General features: G+C 39.1%; 1 protein-coding gene across 4 annotated transcripts in view; it reads right to left on the minus strand.

The window, feature by feature from the left end:
* tbc1d4 (TBC1 domain family, member 4) overlaps window positions 1-19283 on the minus strand; it is a 44707-nt gene extending 25424 nt beyond the window's left edge. For 2 of the 4 annotated variants that reach the window (XM_032566884.1, XM_032566883.1), the window contains exons 1-11: window positions 17961-19282; window positions 8477-8605; window positions 8159-8390; window positions 6753-6997; window positions 4631-4720; window positions 4098-4202; window positions 3884-4016; window positions 3678-3769; window positions 3406-3516; window positions 1409-1531; window positions 825-884 (exon numbers count right to left, since the gene is read on the minus strand). In XM_032566884.1, coding sequence (XP_032422775.1) covers window positions 825-884; window positions 1409-1531; window positions 3406-3516; window positions 3678-3769; window positions 3884-4016; window positions 4098-4202; window positions 4631-4720; window positions 6753-6997; window positions 8159-8390; window positions 8477-8605; window positions 17961-18350 — 1710 coding nt within the window. In that variant the 5' untranslated portion in view covers window positions 18351-19282. Of the gene's footprint in view, window positions 1-824; window positions 885-1408; window positions 1532-3405; window positions 3517-3677; window positions 3770-3883; window positions 4017-4097; window positions 4203-4630; window positions 4721-6752; window positions 6998-8158; window positions 8391-8476; window positions 8606-17960 lie in introns of all 4 variants that reach the window. The other 2 variants (XM_032566882.1, XM_032566885.1) reach the window with 2 other exon arrangements.
* Between the last annotated feature and the right edge of the window lie 363 nt (window positions 19284-19646).

The raw sequence follows: 19646 nt of genomic DNA on the forward strand, positions 1-19646 counted from the left end.
CCCGTTTTCGAATGGGTCCTCTAAAAACCGCTGTGAGGGCGGCAAATGGACACTCTTGATGTAGACCCTTCAAGTTTTTCCAGAAATGAAGGAAACGTTTAAAACTGATCTGGAGTAGTGTGACCAAAGTCCTACATGTACATATAAAGTCATATTTATTAGAACAACCTGCTGGCTTTGAACTACTTCAACACTTAAAACGCTTTTAAAATTTATGTCATGAATTCAAGAAAAAACTCACTCAATATATTCTCTCCTTATATGTATCTGATCATTTAAATAACCTTAAATGTTTATTTTGAGATGAAATCAATTAGGTCAGCAGTAATGATCCTGTATCTGCGGTTTGATCGAATCATACTGAATGCTTTTTTACAACCTCGATGCGGGTCATAAAAGCTACAGCGGCAGTGTGCTAAACGGACAAAATCCTCTTAACTTCACACTGACGGGCAAACGGGACTTCGTTTCATACTCACTTCACATTCTGCACAACAGCAACAAAATTCAACCGCTTGTTACAAGCAGCTCACTGACACCTCGGGTAAACACATTCCCGGTCAGCCGTACAGCTCGGCCTCTTGGCCAGTGGCCTTTAATCTTAAAAGCATCTGGAAACAACGCGGAGCAAAATCACGTCTTCAAGTTTGAAGAGCCCCGGAGAGAAAGCAAATCCATCACCCTGTTGTGATGCTCATGGCAAAGCTGGAGTATAAAAGGATTTAATAAGCCGGTGGGTTAAAAAAAAAAAAGAAGTGGGAATTCCCAGAATCCCCTGATAGACGCTCTGGGAATTCTCATGTTTCTCTCTCAAGGACACTTACTCTTTCGAAACTGCTAATGCTTCCCATGCTTCCCAAGCGGCCCCGCATTCTGCTGGCACCCTGGTGACAGATATCAAGAGACAACGTGAAACACAGTGCGAAACGATACAAGTGTTTGATAAAATAAACAATTAGGGTTTATATAAAATAACTGTTTTCTTTTTAACTCTTAACAATAAAACTGCTAAAGATCAAAAAAACGCACAGTCGTGAGGAAAATCTGAAATGGGAAGATACAAAGAGGGCCGATGTTTTCAGAGTTGATTGCATTCAGTGCGATTGCCGAGCTAAGGTCTAAGAGATAATAACAGATGGCAGCAGAGACTCTCTGAATGCCTGGATCCCTTCACTAAGGAATTATTGTGTTGTCTCATTGGCAGATATGGGTCAATCCAAATCCCTTTGGATGAGCGCGACACAGAAACAGCAAAGACTGAGCCGGGTGGGGCACCAGAGAAAAAAAAAAGGTGGTTACATCCAGTCAGGTGCAGAGCAATTGAAGAAACAGAAGCAAAAACTTGGAGAGAAAATATTTAACAAGGGGAAGGACTGAACTAAAAAAAAAAATCTCTACTTATTCCTACCCTTGCAAAGATGTTTTCCAGAGAGCTGGTGAGGGATGTGCGGGCTTTATTCTTGAGAATATCAAGTTTAAATCGACTGCCGGTGGCTGAGCCGTCTCCTGCAGCTGTGCTGTTTGCTGCATTCTGCAGAACATCAAGAAAATCATCATTAAATGACGTGGGGACGGTGGCCATTTTAGGTTAGAAAAGCATCAGATAAGAAGCAAATGTTAGTTGCCAAATTTAACATCCACTCCATTTTTTTCTAGTGTTTTACACCTCCATTTCTAAAGTTTAAGAACTTTACAGCATGAATTCACTTGAAGTCTAGATTTAGAAACTGTTTGTTTTAACAGAAACTTTCCCCAAACATAAGGGAATGTCTACAAGTTTCAAAGCTTAGTGCTATTTTTATTTTAGCCTCTCATATACTCACCCGATGATGAGCACTTAATGATAGTGGAGGGTTAGGATACTTGTCAACAGTAACATTAAAAGGTGTGTGATTCGATGGTTGGTAATAGGTTTCTGGGTTTCTCTTAATAATACCTGACAGAAAGAGCAGGGCGTTCTCTAAGCCTGTGGTGTAAAAAGCAGTTTTCTCCTCCCTGATCTGTTGCTGTGTAGAATAGCTATGAGTGGATTTACCCTGAACTTTTCCCCTTTGTTAAAAAAAACAACACCCCCCCCCCCAAATATCAGCTGTGGAAAACACAGATAGTCATGAGTTAGATTTCCTGAAAATCTGCCCATCTCGCTCTTTTTGGGTTTTCACTGCAGGGCCCTTTTTCTAGGAACCAGAAGTAGTTTTGTGAAGCCCATATTATTCCTATCTGTTTCCACTGCATTTACCAGATAAAACTAAAATAATACCAGGAAATAAACTTAGAAAAAGATGCCATGTAGGGAGGCAGTGTTTTTTTCCCATCTAACAGGAAGATTTAGCTAGATGAAAGACCGTGCTAAACATTTAAAATTGATAGATTATTTGCAGCATTCTAATTTACTCTTAACTCGTCAAAAGCTCATATTTTCTGTTAACTTTAAAAGTGATGTTAAAATCATCTGCATCTTTTTTTCAGGAATCAGTTGAGGAAAGGGGAACAAATTCTTTATTTTAAAAGGACAGCTCTGTGGTGAAAAGGAAATCAATTCCAATCCCAATGGATCATTGATGGATTTCTGACAAGCATTGTGTCGCCGTTATGTGTGAGGTTAATGATTCTTTGGGACACATTTCTCAGGTTTGCTTGTTAAGCATCTGTGAATACTCAAAGCTTCCTCTGACTCTGAAATGCTTTTAATACACTTTTAAAGTGTAAGCCCTGTGAAATCACTCTGTTTCTCCTTTTGTCTGCTGTTGGTACAAAACTTATGGCCTGAATAAAAAAACAAACAAAAAAAAAAACAACTTTAAAAATAGATCACAGTTACACCTTTCAGTGGATTTTATAGTGATTCCCTAAAAGAATTATAATGTGTCGTTGCTGCATTAGAATAATCAGTGAGAGATTCCTTTAAAAATCCCAGTCTATATTTTTAAGTCCTTGATCTCAGAGATAAACAAAAACCCTTATAAAGGTTTTTGTTTACCAGTCATTATACATCTGTGGATTTCACATTTTTGAACCCAAGAAAAAGTAAAAAAGCACAAAAGTGATGCATCTGCCATGGGACATTTTACACCCCCTTTCACAACTCGTGATTCTTCGATTAAATTCTTTTGACTAAATATACGTCATTTCTTTTCTATGTTTTCATTTAGAAAAAAAGAAAAACATGTATGATATAAACGCTAAATAATACAATTCTTTTCAAATATCCCAGCTTATTGGACTCATTGAAAACCATTCAAGTACTCAGTGCATCCAATGAAGGCTGGCCCTACTTCGAATCATCAGTAACCTTGAACGCAAAATGTTAGAAATTGCCAACAAGCATGAATGAGGGTAAAGTTCACTGGTTTAAATAACACTCCCATAACAGTTTTCAGATCCTTTTCAGCATAGAGAGCATACCTGAGGGGTTTCTCCGATATGAAGATGAGATTTCTGTTTGCTTTCACAGAGCTGCCTTAGATACATAATGGCCAACTCATTCTCCTCTTGGTCAGACCCAGGCTTCAGTCTCTGGAGAAACACACACACACACACACCCACAAACACCTTAAAGAAAACAACTAGAAGACGGTGTGCTTTGAAGCTAGTAAAAGGAAGCTGTGAAAACCTGAACAGCTCTCACCCAAAACCGTTAATGTGTCACTTATGGCAACAGGAGAGAGTGCGCTTACTTGAACTCGCTCGAAAATCTCTGCCTGCTCATTATCGGTCAACAGGGAGAGATATTTTTGGATTGCTAGCTTCGCTCGGGGTGGATAAAGACCTGCGGAGAGAAAACGGAGCTCTAAGAAACAGACTCATTAACGTACGGATCATCAGTACGAGTCGGGGACGCGGAGGGGTGATGGGGTGTGCTGCTCGGATTGCGGGGGCTCACCCTCAATCCTCTCGCAGAGCTTGTGCAGGTCGTGCATGGGGCACGCTTCGCAGAGCTGCACTGGGGTCTTGTTGCTCTGTAAGGCTGCGGCGGTGGAGAAGGCCTGCTTCAGGGTCAGCATCACCTCGTCAACCTGATACATAAACAGAAACACAAGCTCTTCACCTCTTGCGCTTCGGTGTAATTTTCACTGACATCACCCCGTGCAGCTCACCAGCGACTCATTGGCGCACTGGAAGACGTAGCACATGTACTGACTGGGACCAGACTCCGACTGGTCCCGGCAGATGAATCCAAAATGATCGGTCTGCTTGACGCCCTGTTGAAGACAGAAGCGAATAAGAAAAGTAATTTTAGAAAAAAACGACTTCGAAATGTATGTTCTCAATAAGCTAATGCTCACTCAACTGCAGTACAGAGTGAAGCATAATGGTTCACTCATGTCCCATTTTATCAGTAAATTACCAAAACCACAAGGCAGTCCATTAGCTCATAATAGCAGCCTCTTTTGATGCATTCAAAAAGCATTACATATGAAAAAAGGGGCCACATTTCCACAGTATTTCACAGATAAAAAGTTAATTCATTGTTAGTTTAAATGACAAACAAAAATCCATCTTGATCTGTGGCCTGGATCATCGTACTGCATTAAGTTACTCTGTTCAAAACCTGGAGCTGCAGCAAAAAAAATAAATAACAAATTAGGCTCTCCTGTGTAAATAATGAGAGACAAAAAAATGAACCAACCTGACAGCAGGATGAGATATCTTTGAAGTTCTTTTCCAGCACCACTGTTTTACTGTCTGGACTAATAAGGTTCACTTCAAAACGTCCAACCTGTGCAAAACATATAAACACAGATTCATTTAAAGCACTTAAAGGTATTCACCCCCCCCCAGAACACTCTGATTCAAGTCCTAGCTTCAGTGTGTTTTATTGTGGTTTTGATTGCCCAACAAAAAAGTGTGGCGTGGAAGTTAACTGAACGGAAAACATTGCAACAACTATTTTTGCCTTATGGCCCAGTGAGCTCATACTTTCTCTCCAAGTCTCTTGGGTTATATCTGCCAGCTTTGCACATCTAGAATCATTTGTCTTTGTAAAACAGCTCAAGTTCAGCCAGGTTGAATGAAAAGCTTTCCTATTAATCCTATCACATGAATATACTTTGATGTGAATCATTCCATCACAGCCCTGGCTGCATGTTTACAGTTGTGATCTCACTAGAAGGTGAAGCTCTCCCCCAGTCTTTCTAACCTATTGCAGCCTCCAACAGGTTTTCTTCTGAGGTTGTTCTGTATTTAGCAACCTGTTAAAGAATCCACACATCATAATGCTGTCATCCCCATATTTCAAGAAGTGGGTGGCACCTTCAGAGTGACATGCAACATTATTTTGCCACCACACACACGTCATTCTGCATGCAATTTGAAGTACAATTTTGCTTTAATCTGCCAATAGCCAGTCCCTCCAGAATGTTGCAATATTTTTTGTGACAGCTGCAACATTACTGACTTTTACAAAATGTTGCAAAGTTGCCAGTTTTTTAAAGCTTTTCTCATAACATTGTCTTACACACAAAAAAGCTGAAATTGCTGCTCATGGCCTTCCAAAAAGGAAATTATTTTAACATGGTTAAAGTGCAAATAATATTTTCAAGTACTTTTTGTTTAGAAATAGCACCGTTATTACAAATAAAATAATGTCCTGGAAGTTGTCAAAAGGCAAAAGAAGAATACCACATTGGCCATTAAAGTCAACATAAACTCTATACAGACTGTAAAGCAAAACCTACAAAACATCTCAAGATGCTTTTTGGAAAAAAAAATAAAAAAATTTAGAAATAAGTTTAGCATCAAACATGAAGGTTCAACTGTCAACGTAAAAAACAGTCAAATTAGAAACGGGCCAAGCAAAAAACATTAAGGTCATTTTTATCAGATTTGTATCTAAAAAAAAATTGCAACAACTGGTGAAAATTGCAACTGTAATTATTAACCAGGTGATTTCTGAAAACAATTGGTTGCACAGGATTTTATTTAAGCATATCGGAGATAAAGAATGACACTGCACACCACTGTTTTGTAATTTGTATTTCTAAAAATGTTAAAACCCATGTAGCAATTCCTTCCACTTCACTGTATGCAAACCTTTGTGTCGGTCTGTCACATAAAAACTCATGTAAAACAACCTTCAAGGGATATGAATAAATTTTTCTGTTGGCTGATTATGGTATTAAAGACATGGAAAAAAGATCTCCAAATCAAAATATCAAATGATACTAAATTGCTTGTTGATGGGCAGAAACACACCCGCTCCGACTCCGAATCAAGGCCAACGACACAGCCGGCCAATGGTTTTTCCAATAACTGGCCTCTGTGTGGAGTATCATATTGAGCGTTGTGCTCTAGTTTTTAAAATTAGCCTCATGAGGAAATGGGCACGGTGTTTGAGGAATGGCAGCTGGCTTGCGCTGCAGCCCCACATGTTTTCAATAAAGTGGCTTTGAGTTTACACAGGAGCAGGGATTTCAGTCGGGAGTTACAGCCGTAACTCCAGCAGGAGCAGAAATGTTGCTGAGAACAGAGCAAGTCTGTACATTACACCTGCCTGGCGCGTGAGCGTGGAAATGATTTGGCAGTAGAGTGAGACTGAGCATCCTGAATGCAGAGAGACTCGATGACAAGACGCAGCCAGGCACTAAGACAAACTCCAAGACAAAGTCCACAAAGAACGGACACTGCAAGCAACACATATATATATATATGTGTGTGTTTTTTGTTTGTTTTTGTTTTTTTGCAAAGATGCTTTTTTTTGTTACAGATCATTCAAATCAAAGCAACTTCTCTTTGATTTTTGTATCCTTTACCTGGAACAGCATAGTGCGGTTCTTGTCGGAATCGGACGGCTGGACGTTGTTCGGCGCACTAGCGTGTCTGCGACGCGTGGGACCCATGATGACTCCCTCCCCCGGCTTCCTCTGCAGGCTTCCAGCCAAGCTGCTGCAGCGCGTGCGAAACTCCTGAGGTTCCTCAAACCCAGAGTCCTCCAGGATGCACTCGGGGAAGGATCCTCGCAGACTGCTCTGACTGGCACTGCTGGGCAGACATATACCTGGACCAGAAAAAGAAAAACTTCACTCGACTTATTGCTTAGATAAAGATGAGGTTTTTCTTTAGACTTTAGATATCACTCTTGGGTATTTCTTGTTGCAAAGACTTGCTTGATTTGCAACCAATCAGACAGGTTTCACTGTGTTTAAACATGTTTCTTTTCTGTTAGAGTATTTGTTTTAGCATGGGAACGCCTGGCCTTGATTTGACGATAAGTGCTCAGCAATTTTTATTTTTATGCAAACTCAACTCAGACTGTTTAAGTACTGCATTTTCAACTTGAGCATTTTATTAAATTCTCTCTATCAGCCCCATTTTCTGCTTCTTTAGAAGTGAAAATGAGTCAAGTGTTTTTGAACCAGCTCCTGTTTATAGAATCGTGTAGCTATCTGGTTAATTTAAAAATTACCTCTGCAGCACAAATTGAGAGTAAGATCATCTAAACATACTGGCAGCAAACATTGTGGATCCTGAAAACATGAAATTACTCCACACGCTACACAGTAAGGTAGTTCTTGCTGATTATTTATACATGTTGAGAATAAAACAAACTGACTAAACTGATGGTCTTAAAATCTCTTCCTGTGCTTATTTTTGTCCTAATCCACTGCAGTTCTCCTCCCAAACAGCAAAAGGCACAACTGAAAACGATAATGACACTCCACATCAAAACAGTCCCCACAGGAGTTCATTCTCAAATGTCAGCTTCACCTGCACGGACTGAATTTTACTGACGCAAACATTTATTAGTTTACATAACTAGATTTCAGCTCAAAACTAAAAACTCAAAGCACCAGCATCACATCGGCCTACGGCTGTTAATTATGATGACTCACATGACCAGATATCAGTAATAAACTACATGGAAAATGTTCAGTATAATTAATCAGAGAAATTGCTTGAGATAAATGTATTTCCTAGCAGAAATATAAAATAAATATGAGCGATAGACCTTATGGCGTCTTTGATTGAAAATACAATGGCTCTAATCTGAGCGCCTCCCTCAGAAGTCTGACTTCATGCTGAAGTTAAGTTACTGCCATCTCACAACTACCCTATAGAATCCCACTTTAAAATAATTTGAGTTTTCTCTTAAACATGTGATTTGCAGACCAAAGGCTGTCAGTACTGATCTCTTCATTGATTGTTTTTTTTCCTTCACCTGTGATCAGGTCTTCTACTCCTGGAGCTTCCGGTTCCTCTGTAGTTCTGCTGAGGGCAGTGAAAAGCGGGTCTCCATCTCCAGCAATGAGTAAATCCACGGGGATGGTTTCTATAGACCCTCGCTGGCCGTTGAGAAGTCGCAGGCGCTTACGTTCAGTCTCATGTTGGCGAAATTTTTCCACGCAGTCATCAATGAGGGTCGACGAAGCTTTCTTGTGGCCCACAGTAACCTGGACATTGAAATCGGAAAGATAGACAACTTTCACCTGACGCTCATGAAACATGAAAATGTACGTCTGTTTATTCAGGGAACTACCTTGCCACAGTAAAGCACTTCAAACTTCTGAGAGTTGTAGAACGCCTCGTCGGCTTCCTGTTTGGGTTTGGCATCTTCCTTCAGAGCCGATTTGGACACTTGACGAATGCTGCTGATTACCTCTGGGACCTATGAGTAAATACAGTGGAATGAGAGCAGATAATGACTGAGGAGACCTTAAAATTTTTAATTAAAGTTCAGAAAATTACAAGAAAATATGAATAAAAATTATGGTTGAAACACAACAAATTCGAGAGACATAAATGTCTTTCCAACGCAAAAAGGTTTGAAAATGAAGTTAAACAAAGCCTAAAAAAATTGCTTTCATTGGATGATCACTTGTATGAAAAATAGGGAAATTATATTCAAATATTTTCTCTACTGAGTAAAACACAAACCAAAGTCAATGTGAATCACTAAAATTATGTTTTAATTTTAGTGATTCACTAAATCACTAAAATTTAGTGATTTAGTAACTTCCTGTATTAAGTCAGGAAATGTCCGACATTTCCTGACTTCATACATTATTTTGCATAACAAACATGTTACATAATAAATAACTTGATGCAAAAAAAAGAAAGAAAAACACCAAGGCCTTGGTGGAAAACAAGGCTCAAACAAACAGACTGAGCTCCAAAAGAAATAGGCAAGGAGTCATGGAAAAATCAATACGTTACTGGACTGAAGACAAAACAGAGGGCTGGAAGAAACCAGAGATCTGAAGGTGAGCCTGTTTGTGCAGCAGTGTGGTGGAGGAAGAGTCTGTGCTATCAATACACTCAGAGCAGCCTGGTAACATTCATACATGAGAAAAAAAATATATAAACACAGAAAACGTAAATTTTGTAAGAGAAATTCATGAGAGATATCTGGAAATGTAAGAGACATTTGCTTTGCTTCATATCTATACAAGATAAAGAAAAAACTGACCAAATACAAAATTATTATACAATATTGAGAGCTAAGACAGTGGATTTGTGTACTCTATAAATGTATTACAACACATTAGAGGTGAGACTAGTAGAAGCAGACGCATAAAACTGAAATGGAAGGAAAACAGGAAGAGGATGGTTGGGATTGAAACAAAAACATCCTGCAAAACACTTGACCGATTTCCCGTTGGGGCATCAAGAAATCCTGACAAGATTTCTTATAATTTTCCTGCAAGGAAGGGAAAGGGAGTTTGTGCCTTACATCTGGCTGCAAGGGTTAAAATACATTTCAAAAGCTGATCTGTGCCAAGATGTTGAAAGTAGGAAGAAAATTAGGGGTGGTCAGACATGCTTGCTAAGTGAAAAGAAAAGAAGTAATTATCTTTCTAGCGGATTGCAAAGCTTCTTTGTAATAATTCTTTGACATCTTGTGAGGCTGAAGAAGCCAATTTCCTGACATAAGTCATCAACGGTGGAAAAAAAGCTGAGATGAAATGAAGATGGCAACTTTTGGTCTGACAGACTGGACAGCAGACACCTCTGGTCTTTGAATCTAATCGATTCAAAGGCCTCGCTCAATCAAAGCAGCACTGTCTCCGCAAACCCCAAGGGGAACATGACTGGACCATTTTAAGATTTTAAGAAACTGCTTTACTATGCATGAGTAAGATGACGCAATAACACCATTTGGGCTTATCAATTATTTATAACCTACCCAAAATAGAGCCTGTAAAGCAGCTTGTTCCAGGTAGAAGGAGACTGACCAGGACAGAATTGGCTTTTTCCATTTAAAATCGGTTGAAATATAACCCCTATAATAACTCACTGTCAAGCTGATTTAACTTTCACCCATTTCTGCCTGGATCTGTGGAACCATAACAGTAATGTTGGGTGTGAGCAAGGAACTGTCAACATAAATGCCAGCAGTGAAGCCCAGCTTTTATAGTCCAGGAGAAAAGCAAATATTACATGAGCGGATGGATTGCGGGGTGAAATACTATGACCCCCCCCCCACAGTCAGTCGTAATAATATGAGATCATTTACACTGATCCATGCAGGATCAGTTTCTGCAGGCAAGCCAAGTTGGATTTCTTATAAAAATATAATAGGTTAGGTTGATACACAATAAGCATGAAAAAATAGACACTTGGATTGTCTATGTCCTAAATGTTTCAAATGTCCTTGTTAAAAGTCCAGTTTTAACAAGGACTTTTATTCCCAGTCCTTGTTAAAACTGGGAATAAAAGAAGTAAAAAAGAAGGTAACTGTATTTAAGATCCAGGATAATTAAGGAACTTGTATTTTTTTAAGGTTTATTATATTAAAATGGAGCCAAGGCTGCAACCTTCATGTCACAAAAAAAGACTAAACTGTTTCCTATTCTGCAGATGTGCTTCTCTATCTCAAGAACAGGCATTCAATGAACAGTTCAAAACAAGCAATAAAAGCTAAAAAAAAAAAACAGTTCTTTGCATATTTTACAACTGTGCTGAAAACATAAAACACTACATCACGCCATGCTTTATTCAATAAACACCGAGTCTAATTGCAGAACCAATGCATTCAGATTTCTTATTAACCATGAGCTGAAATAATCAAATTTTCCAAGACTTTGTTTGTTCCCCATATTTCTCACTGTTGTTTCAGCTAGTGAAGGAGTACCAACATTTTCTTCAAACAAAGGAGATTTTTTTTATATAGTATTTTGTCAGACAGCACTCATCTTCGCCACTGAAAATATGTTACGTTTTGAGTCCACGGACCCTGTCCAAATGTTATATTTACCAAGTTAAAAGTCAAGGTTGGTTAACTCATTTCATTAACCGCATCAAGCTTTCAACACCACAGTTAGACATCAATATCAATGGACATCTTTATGCAAAGGTCAAGTCACCTCTCACTTTCAGCCAGTTTCATATTTTTACAAGCAAAAGGCAACATAGAGCTCTCCATGTCTGTTCAATGAAAAACTGCTGAATGGGGTTGAATATGTCTTCTGTTGTGGACTTGCTGCTGTGCTTGGGGGCATTGTTCTGTTTCAGTGACACTTCAGCTGTTGCCTCACATCTGACTCCAAAATAATTCAATCTACAGAGGAGTTCATGGTTGATTCAATCACGGCAAAGACCTCTGGTACTGTAGCTGCAAAACAAACCTAAATCTTCAGGTCTTCAGCTCCTTGTTTGACAGTTGGTATAAGGTGTTTCGTGTTCACATAGTGTGTCTTGTTTTCAATAAGTAGTGCTGATAGTGATGCCCAAATGTCTTCAAGGTAAATTCTTCCAGAAATGTTATGGTTTATCCAGAAGGGTAGCAATGATTACATTTTTAAGATGATTCGCACTTTCCAAATCATCTGGTGACAACATAACTCAGTCAAACTACTGTTGTTGTTTTTTTTTATTGCAGCATCTAAATAGTATTTTAAACACTCCCAGTTTGAGTTTGGTATTTTTAATGAATAATTCAACTAGGTAATGTGTGGACTCGTTGTTTATGTTGGATAGAAACTGGTCAGATTATTTTTTAACTCCTCTTTCCTGAATCCACAAGACTGAAGACTCTGTGGGAAATGTCAAAGGTTACCTAAGAAGACAAATGGGGCAGTCGAATTTAACAACATTCATGTCCCAACATAAAACAGAAAGGCCCTTATGTCACCTTAGCACAAGGTGGAAGATTACAACATAATCCACAAAGATGGATGTGAAACAAAACAGGTTTTTTTATTTTTGTCATCAACTAATGTAAATATTGGGAGTTAAATATTGCGGCAGACGGCTATCGCCTCCATTTTCTATCGTCAATACTAAATTTCTTCATACTGTATGAGGCATCATCTCAAAATTACTCTGGAAAATGGAAATAGTTATGGGAACAAAAAGCACAACTAAATGCAGGTAAGAAAATTAGACAAAGAAACTACTTGTTCTGACTGACAGTGATTTAAAAATGAATCACAGACTACTGTATTGGACTAATTTAAGTGACTAATGGCCAAATGAATCATTGTGTGTGCGTCAGTTATTGTCTCAATAAAAAAAGAACAGTAATTGAGAGTTGGCCCATTTTACCTACTTTGGTCTATTAATAAAAGTTTAACTGTTGTGAAAATCTGGGTTTTTTTCAATATGTCACAAAAACTGCTAAAATGCCAAGCATTTTTGATTCTGTTTCAGCATTCAGTTTTCCTCTGTTACAGTTCATCTGATTTACCTAAAATAAAGTTCAGCGATGAACCTGAGTGAAGCGCTTCAAGTGGTTTTCAGAGTTCATCATAGCAACTAATAATATTTTCATGGCTTCAGAGGATGGACTTATGTCTGCTCTGGTCTTGTTAGATCTCACTGCTGCATTTGATACAATCGATCACAGAATTCTCCTACAAAGACTCAAACATGCTGTAAGGATCAAGGAAACAGCTTTGGGCTTGTTTTAGTCATATTTGTCGGACAGATCCCAGTTTGTTCATATTAATGAGACGTCTTCGTAACGCTCCAAGCTTACTTGTAGAGGACCACAGTGATCAGCGCTTGGGCCAGTTCTTTTTACTAGATGATTCCACTCATCCCAGCACACAGTATGGGATATAGCTCTTTATGCTGATGATACTCAGATATTTTTATCCATAAATCCCAATGAATCCAATAGACTACAGGCAACTCTTGGAGAAATAAAAACCTGGATGACTTGTCATTCTTAAATATCAACAAATAAAAAGCAGAAAACGGTGAGAGTTCAACAAAATTAATAGGGAGACATTATTTGTCAGTTCTCTACTAAACTGTAATCATGTTTAGCCGTGTTTGTGATTGAAGTCCCAGTTTTGACATTATAACTTGTAACTTGTAATGCAGCTTGACATTACAAACCCCTTTTAAAATACCCTTTTAAAAGGGGTTTGCACATTTTTGATAGACACTGCATAAATTATTCTAATTTGACTTCACAACAGAATTGTTGCTATGCCCTTTAATGACTACAACACCTGAAAAGCGACATAAATCGACATAGGGTGATGCCCTTTTGAATCTTCACTTCTCAAACAGAGGCAGCATGGCTGGTTATAATAATTTACTGCTCTCCACCTCTTAGTTTAAAGGAAAGGAAGTAGCAGAGTTCAATTTGTAATTAACAGTGAAATACGACTCGCCAATGCAGTACACTCCTTTAACCAACAACATTGGTAGTTTTCTCACTCCACAATGTTTCTTATGTGCAACGGCACGTGGTGCAGTTCAGACCCACCTCCGTTTTGTCTGAATATCAAGGGAGAATACAGATTCCAGTGGTCCAATTCCACTTCAGATCACAACTTAAAAAGCAAAGGAGCATGTGGCTTACGTGATGGGCAGGCTCAAGTTCTCTATTGTTGGCCTTATAATGCAACCATGCTATTGCAGGGTCAAAGTTAGATTTGTAACTGTGGCTTAGAGCTCCACACTAAATCTCGGAGGAGGTGAAAGGTAAAACTCAGTGGAATGTCTAACTCTGACTATGATGTTAATCTGACAAAACTCTTAAAGAAACACACCTCAAATATATTTTATGATTGGATATAAACTCTTATTTTATACATGAGAGCTAAAGTTGAAATTCAAGTCAAACCTGATTTGACATGTGACCAACCAAGTATAGAGACAGAACCTGCTTTCAGGGCATTTCCGAATGTTTAACTTTTTCTTTATGCATGCAAAATCAGATTTGCTGTTTGCCACAAGGCGTGCAGGAGGCCTCTCCCTATTTTATTTAACCTTTCCCTTGAATTTAATGCATGCAAGGACTCCTGACTCTTGCTTTACACAATGAGTTCCCACCATGTCCTCAGCTAAGAATAGATTTGGAAGCAGCTACCACTCTGTCAGCTAAAAGTCTGCAGCAATATTTCATTGTTTCTTTGAACTTTTCCGAGACAAACAGAAGCTTCCCAAAAGCACAAGAAGCTGGTTCTGAATAAACAGAGGATACACCTGGCAGATAATCGAATCAGTAACAATAGTCACAGCAGGGCGTTGTGCATGATGATGGCATATGGGTAGAAAAACCCGACCATCACACGTAGTCCACCTTTCATATGTTGCGTGCAGCCAGACCAGTTTTTGTTGCGTAATAACAGTGACTGAAGCATGTTCACGATGTCTCTCCAACTGTAGACTTCAGCTGAGAGGCCGCTAACAACTTCTACTCTTATTTTAGAGCGCAAAAGAGACTCTGTGCTCAAGCCCTCCAAATACCACTGGAAACATGATACAACACAGGCGCACTTGACATAAGCGCAAAACCCGAGCATATCCGTTTGTGAACATTATTTGTGAATGTTTCCCGGGTCACTGGGGAAACAAGACAAACACGACTGAGTGTGAAGCTTCAGATTGAGTGGCAGGCTGAGAAGGAATCGTATGTGAACATCCTGATGTTTAGATGTGCAAAAACAAACTCGCAAATTGCTCATTAAATTTGTGATTTTGTTTTTTATCCTTCTTTTTATAGCTAATTTACAGCCAGACAAAAATCCCAACATGCACCAGAGCTGCTGGGATGAACTCCTAAGCTCTTGGACTCAACAACCCGGTACGACCTTTCAGCACCGATAAGAAAGCAAGATAGCACATTGGTTTTCAAACACCAACTCCCACGTTCCTGGTTTTTGTAATGTTTTCAAAATTTCAGTTTATTACTCAAGACTGGCATGCTGATCAGCATGTAATTGTGCTGACTCAATATGGTGCCTGTTCAGATTTCAGGAAAAATGTCTCATCTACACCGATTGTGACAGCTCCAATTTGGAAAATACAAACCAACAACAAAGAGTTACTGTAGGAGAAGTGATAGGATGCTGACATCTGCAACAAATAACACATGTAGAGAGCCTCAGTGTGTTTCATTGGGACTAAACACCAGACTGTCACATAACAGTGAGTTATAAGGAAAATCATAAATAATGTAAAAATTTGCATTTGTACAATTTGCATTGCAAAGATGTACTTCTATTTAGCCCACTAAAGAGTTCTGTTCAAACGATTAACAATTGGGTATAATTTAACTTCAGCATAAATGCAAATAAATACGAAAGTTTGGTAGAGAAACGGGCAAGAGATTCAAGGTAACTCTGGAGGAGTTACAGAGATGTACAGCTCAGGTGGGAGAATTTGTTGCCAGGACAAGTACTAGCTCTCCATCCCACAAACATGACATTTAAGAAAGAGTGTAGGCAGAAAAGCAATTCCTTAATCAAGGAAAGACATAAAAATCCAGCTTGCAGGCAAACATTGCCAAAAGTCATGTAGAAGGCAAGCAAATATGTGGAAGAAGCCACTCTGGTCAGATGACACCTAAATGAAACTTTTTGGCTGTAAACCACTGAAACAACCATCACACACCTCCTGTAAAAAATGGTGGTGGGGACAAAAAATCTGGTTAGAGTTGATGGGAAGATGGAAGGAGCTAGCTGTTTTCTTGAAGAAAACAAATCAGAGGTTGCAGAGATTTCTTGATAGAAGTTCACCTAAATATTTTTCAAAAACCCAAGGTACACAGCAAAAGCTACACTGGAATGGTTTAGAGCGAAGCTTATTTATGTGTCAGATTGACCCAAAAGTGCAAACAAAGTCAAAGTGCAGATCTAAATCCAGTCAAGACATTTAAAATGGACATTCATTGTACTGTATATGCAAACTGCTTTGAAAACTGACATTTTTCTTCCACCTTCTTATTATGCACTACTTTTAGTTGGTCTACCACATAACATTCCATTAAAATACAAAATGTGGCAAAAATCAAGGGGTATGAAATTTTAAGCTAGTGCTTATTGTGGCACTGAACACCCAAAATACAGTTAAGCTTAAAAAAACAGCTGACCTACAAGTCATCATCACATGAAGTCATCCCAAAATGAGAAGTGAGAGCTGTAATGTCTGAAAGGCTTGCGTCTAGCAAAACAGCTTTACATGCATCACCATGCCCACACTTTTCTCGGACGCATGTATTTTATTGCTCGATTAATATCAATTATTGATATAATGCTTCCCAGTTACTATCAATTGACATCAATAACCCAGAAGGAGTTGGAAAACTATGCATCTCAGGACTGTGGAGGGTTACAGTGAGGATTTGTCAGCAAAAACAAGTAGAAAGTTCATTAGGTTGGAATCTGATTTGTGGCACAAAAAAAAAATACAAATAATTTAAAAAAAAATGAAGTATCTATTGCTATCTAAAAGCACCTATGAAATGTATGGGGAATAACAAAATACTGCAAGAATTGTTTGTGTAAAAAGGCAATCCAGGCAAATTCTTTAAAGAACTTTGTGTATGCACATATGTTATTTTATTTGGACTTTAAGGAGATTCCTAAACAAAAAAAGGACAGTGAATGGATTAACTGCCAAATATTATTCCCTCCAACCAGTGGCCTAAATACTTAATAGTACGATAAACATGTTTGGACTAAAGGCTAAAATAATACTGTGTTTGTGTGAGATTAAAAGGCAAAGTCTGTCACCCCATGGTAATCCCAACTTCCTTGTCTTATGTTTGGAAAATTATGAATCATGATAGATTTTTTTTTTTCAGATAATAGCTACTGTAACAATTGACATATTTCTTTTGGAAACACAAACTACACTTTGTGCACTTTATCTTGTGATATCTACCGTACATCTACTCATCAGTCTACAGCCTGTACAACACTTTAGACTATCATGTGCTGCTTCCATCCACCAGTAAAGTACAACATTTGATCATAATTACAGTTATTTATCAGTATTTACCTGTAAATACTAACACTTTTTTCCAAACATTGATATAATTATAATTTTCATTTGTACTTTTCAGAATTTCTGGAGACTTTTCTTTTTGTTGTTTGATGAAGATTATGTTTCTGAAGGAGACCCATGGGAAAAATTTAACTACAGGCAGACCTGGCCCAAGGCATAAGCAAACTAAGCCACTACTTAGCCCCTTCCTCCACAAATCATTGGGAAGCCTTCCATAAAATCTACATTTTAACACAAATCTAAAATGTCTTTGAGAATAAGGATTACATTGAATTTGGTTTGGCATTTTAGCATAGATACAATAAAATATTACAATTAGTTAGAAATGTAAACGTTTGTGGTACTAACATAATTACAATCTGATGCTATGACTATAAACTTTTCTTTGTGATTGACCTCAGCTTGATCACAAATATATCTTATCAAATAATAACCAATTATCTGTGGCTGTTTTTAAGCTCAGTCAATTAAACATGTGGAATATCACCTCCCAGATTTCACCAGATGTCTTGAACGCTACTAGCGGTGGTAATTCAACCGCCAACCCTGATTACAATAATTAACTAACTCATTAGCACACATAGATTACATATTTATGTATTACTGGAACACAACATTGACTCGTGTCTAAATTAGTTATGCATATTAACATTAAAATCGGGTCTATTTAACTACCAAAGGATGAAAATGGGGGTTGCATGTGGAGTGGCTCGCCCAGGGCGTCATTCGTGCAAGGATCGCCACTGGCTTGTGTGCCTAAACTTCAGCACGCCTACCTGGTTCGGGTCGCAGGCCTTGAAGACGTGACAGGACATCTCGGACTCCGGGTTGTCCGGCTGGCCCCGCAGCAGGTAGGAAAAACAAGTGAGGTCATTGCTGTTGTGGATGAAGCGCGAGATCAGCTGGGCTTTGTGCTCGAAGATGAAGACCGACGAGTTGCTGCTGTTGGAGGGGACGCAGCGGACGAAGGGGGTGTTGAGCAGCAGCTGAACTTCTCTGGGCTGCATGACGGGGCCGCAGTCGCCCCTCTCGCCCCTCCTGCGGATCTCGGCCACCAGCCACGGCAGCATGGGCAGAGTGGTGCGCCTGTCCAGCGAGCACCAGCCGACGTAAGTCAGGGCGAAGCGCTTGTCCGTCCTGCTCTCCTTCTCCTCCTGGATCTCCATGTCGACCCAGCACACTCTTCCGTACAAAACTAGCGAGACAGCGACGGGGAACTAAAAACACTTTCCAAAATATCCCCGTTGGACCATTCCCTGAAACCCCAATCCAAACGACGCTGGGTTTACTTTGTAGCAATTTCCATGTCCACATCCACACTCTAAGCCCTTGCAGCAACAACGGGGCTCTGCTACATGCACAACATGTGCTCGATCAGCTGCAATTCTCCATGTTATCCAAATGTCAAAAGTGTATCCGATGCACAGTTTTTCTTTTTCTTTTTTTTCCTCAAGGGATTTAAAGTAATCGCATGGGTGCAGTCTGATTCGCTGCTCCACTCCTGTTGGGTTAAACAGCTAAAAGTTTTCTGCACTGTGTGCTGCACTTCGTTCAAGATTGCCTGCTAAAACGTGGCTTTGGATGGTTCCTGTGTAAACACAAGGCGTTTGGTAGAACTTGATTTTCTGACGCGCTGAACGTCCCTCCAGGGTGCACAGATCGCGGCGCACTTACACCATCTAGATCCTGAAATCCTACAGCGCGTGGACTTGTGAGGTTGTATCAGTTCCGTGCATACGATCAATATATTGATGCTGGTAAATCGTCTTCAAGAACAGTCCCTTGATTGTGATCCTTTCTTCCCAAACGCCTTGGAGGCGGAGCGGCTGTGAAGCACCTCCCAGCCATCCCATGTGCTGGGGAAGCGGGTGGGTGTATGGCAGGCCGTTGTAACATATATTCAAAAGAACACCAAACTAACTTTTTTTTAAGGTCAAATTAGGGCCACACTAAGAAAATGTAAAAAATAATGAAGTCATCATATTACAAGAATGATGTTGTACGAGAATAGTCATAGCTGGTTTATTTTTTTTAAAGTTATGACTTTTTGCATTATTTCATTTTTAATCTCACAGTATTGTGGCTTTATTCTCATGATATTGACTTTAATATTGTGACAAAATATAACTTTATTCTCATATTATTTCAACTTTATTCTTGTACAACTTAATTCTCGTAACACAGAGTTTAGTCTGGTGATTTTATTTTTTATTAGTATGGCCCTAACACCCTGTTGTACAATGCCCTCCATATTTGCCAGGTTGTTCTGTTTGAGGTTTTATTTGGTCCTCCAGGTTTCAATTTGGAAATGAACAGTCAGCTCTTTAGATGCTCTTGGAGTTCATTCATTTTTGTCTCTGTGCACCACCCAGGTTTGTTTACCAGCTCCAGGTCCCGACCAGAACCCCTCAGTGTAAATTACCTTGAGGAATAATGAGATTTGGTTAAATAAAAAAAAACAG

This window comes from Xiphophorus hellerii, chromosome 7 (assembly GCF_003331165.1).
Source record: "Xiphophorus hellerii strain 12219 chromosome 7, Xiphophorus_hellerii-4.1, whole genome shotgun sequence".
Taxonomy (NCBI): Eukaryota; Metazoa; Chordata; class Actinopteri; order Cyprinodontiformes; family Poeciliidae; genus Xiphophorus; species Xiphophorus hellerii.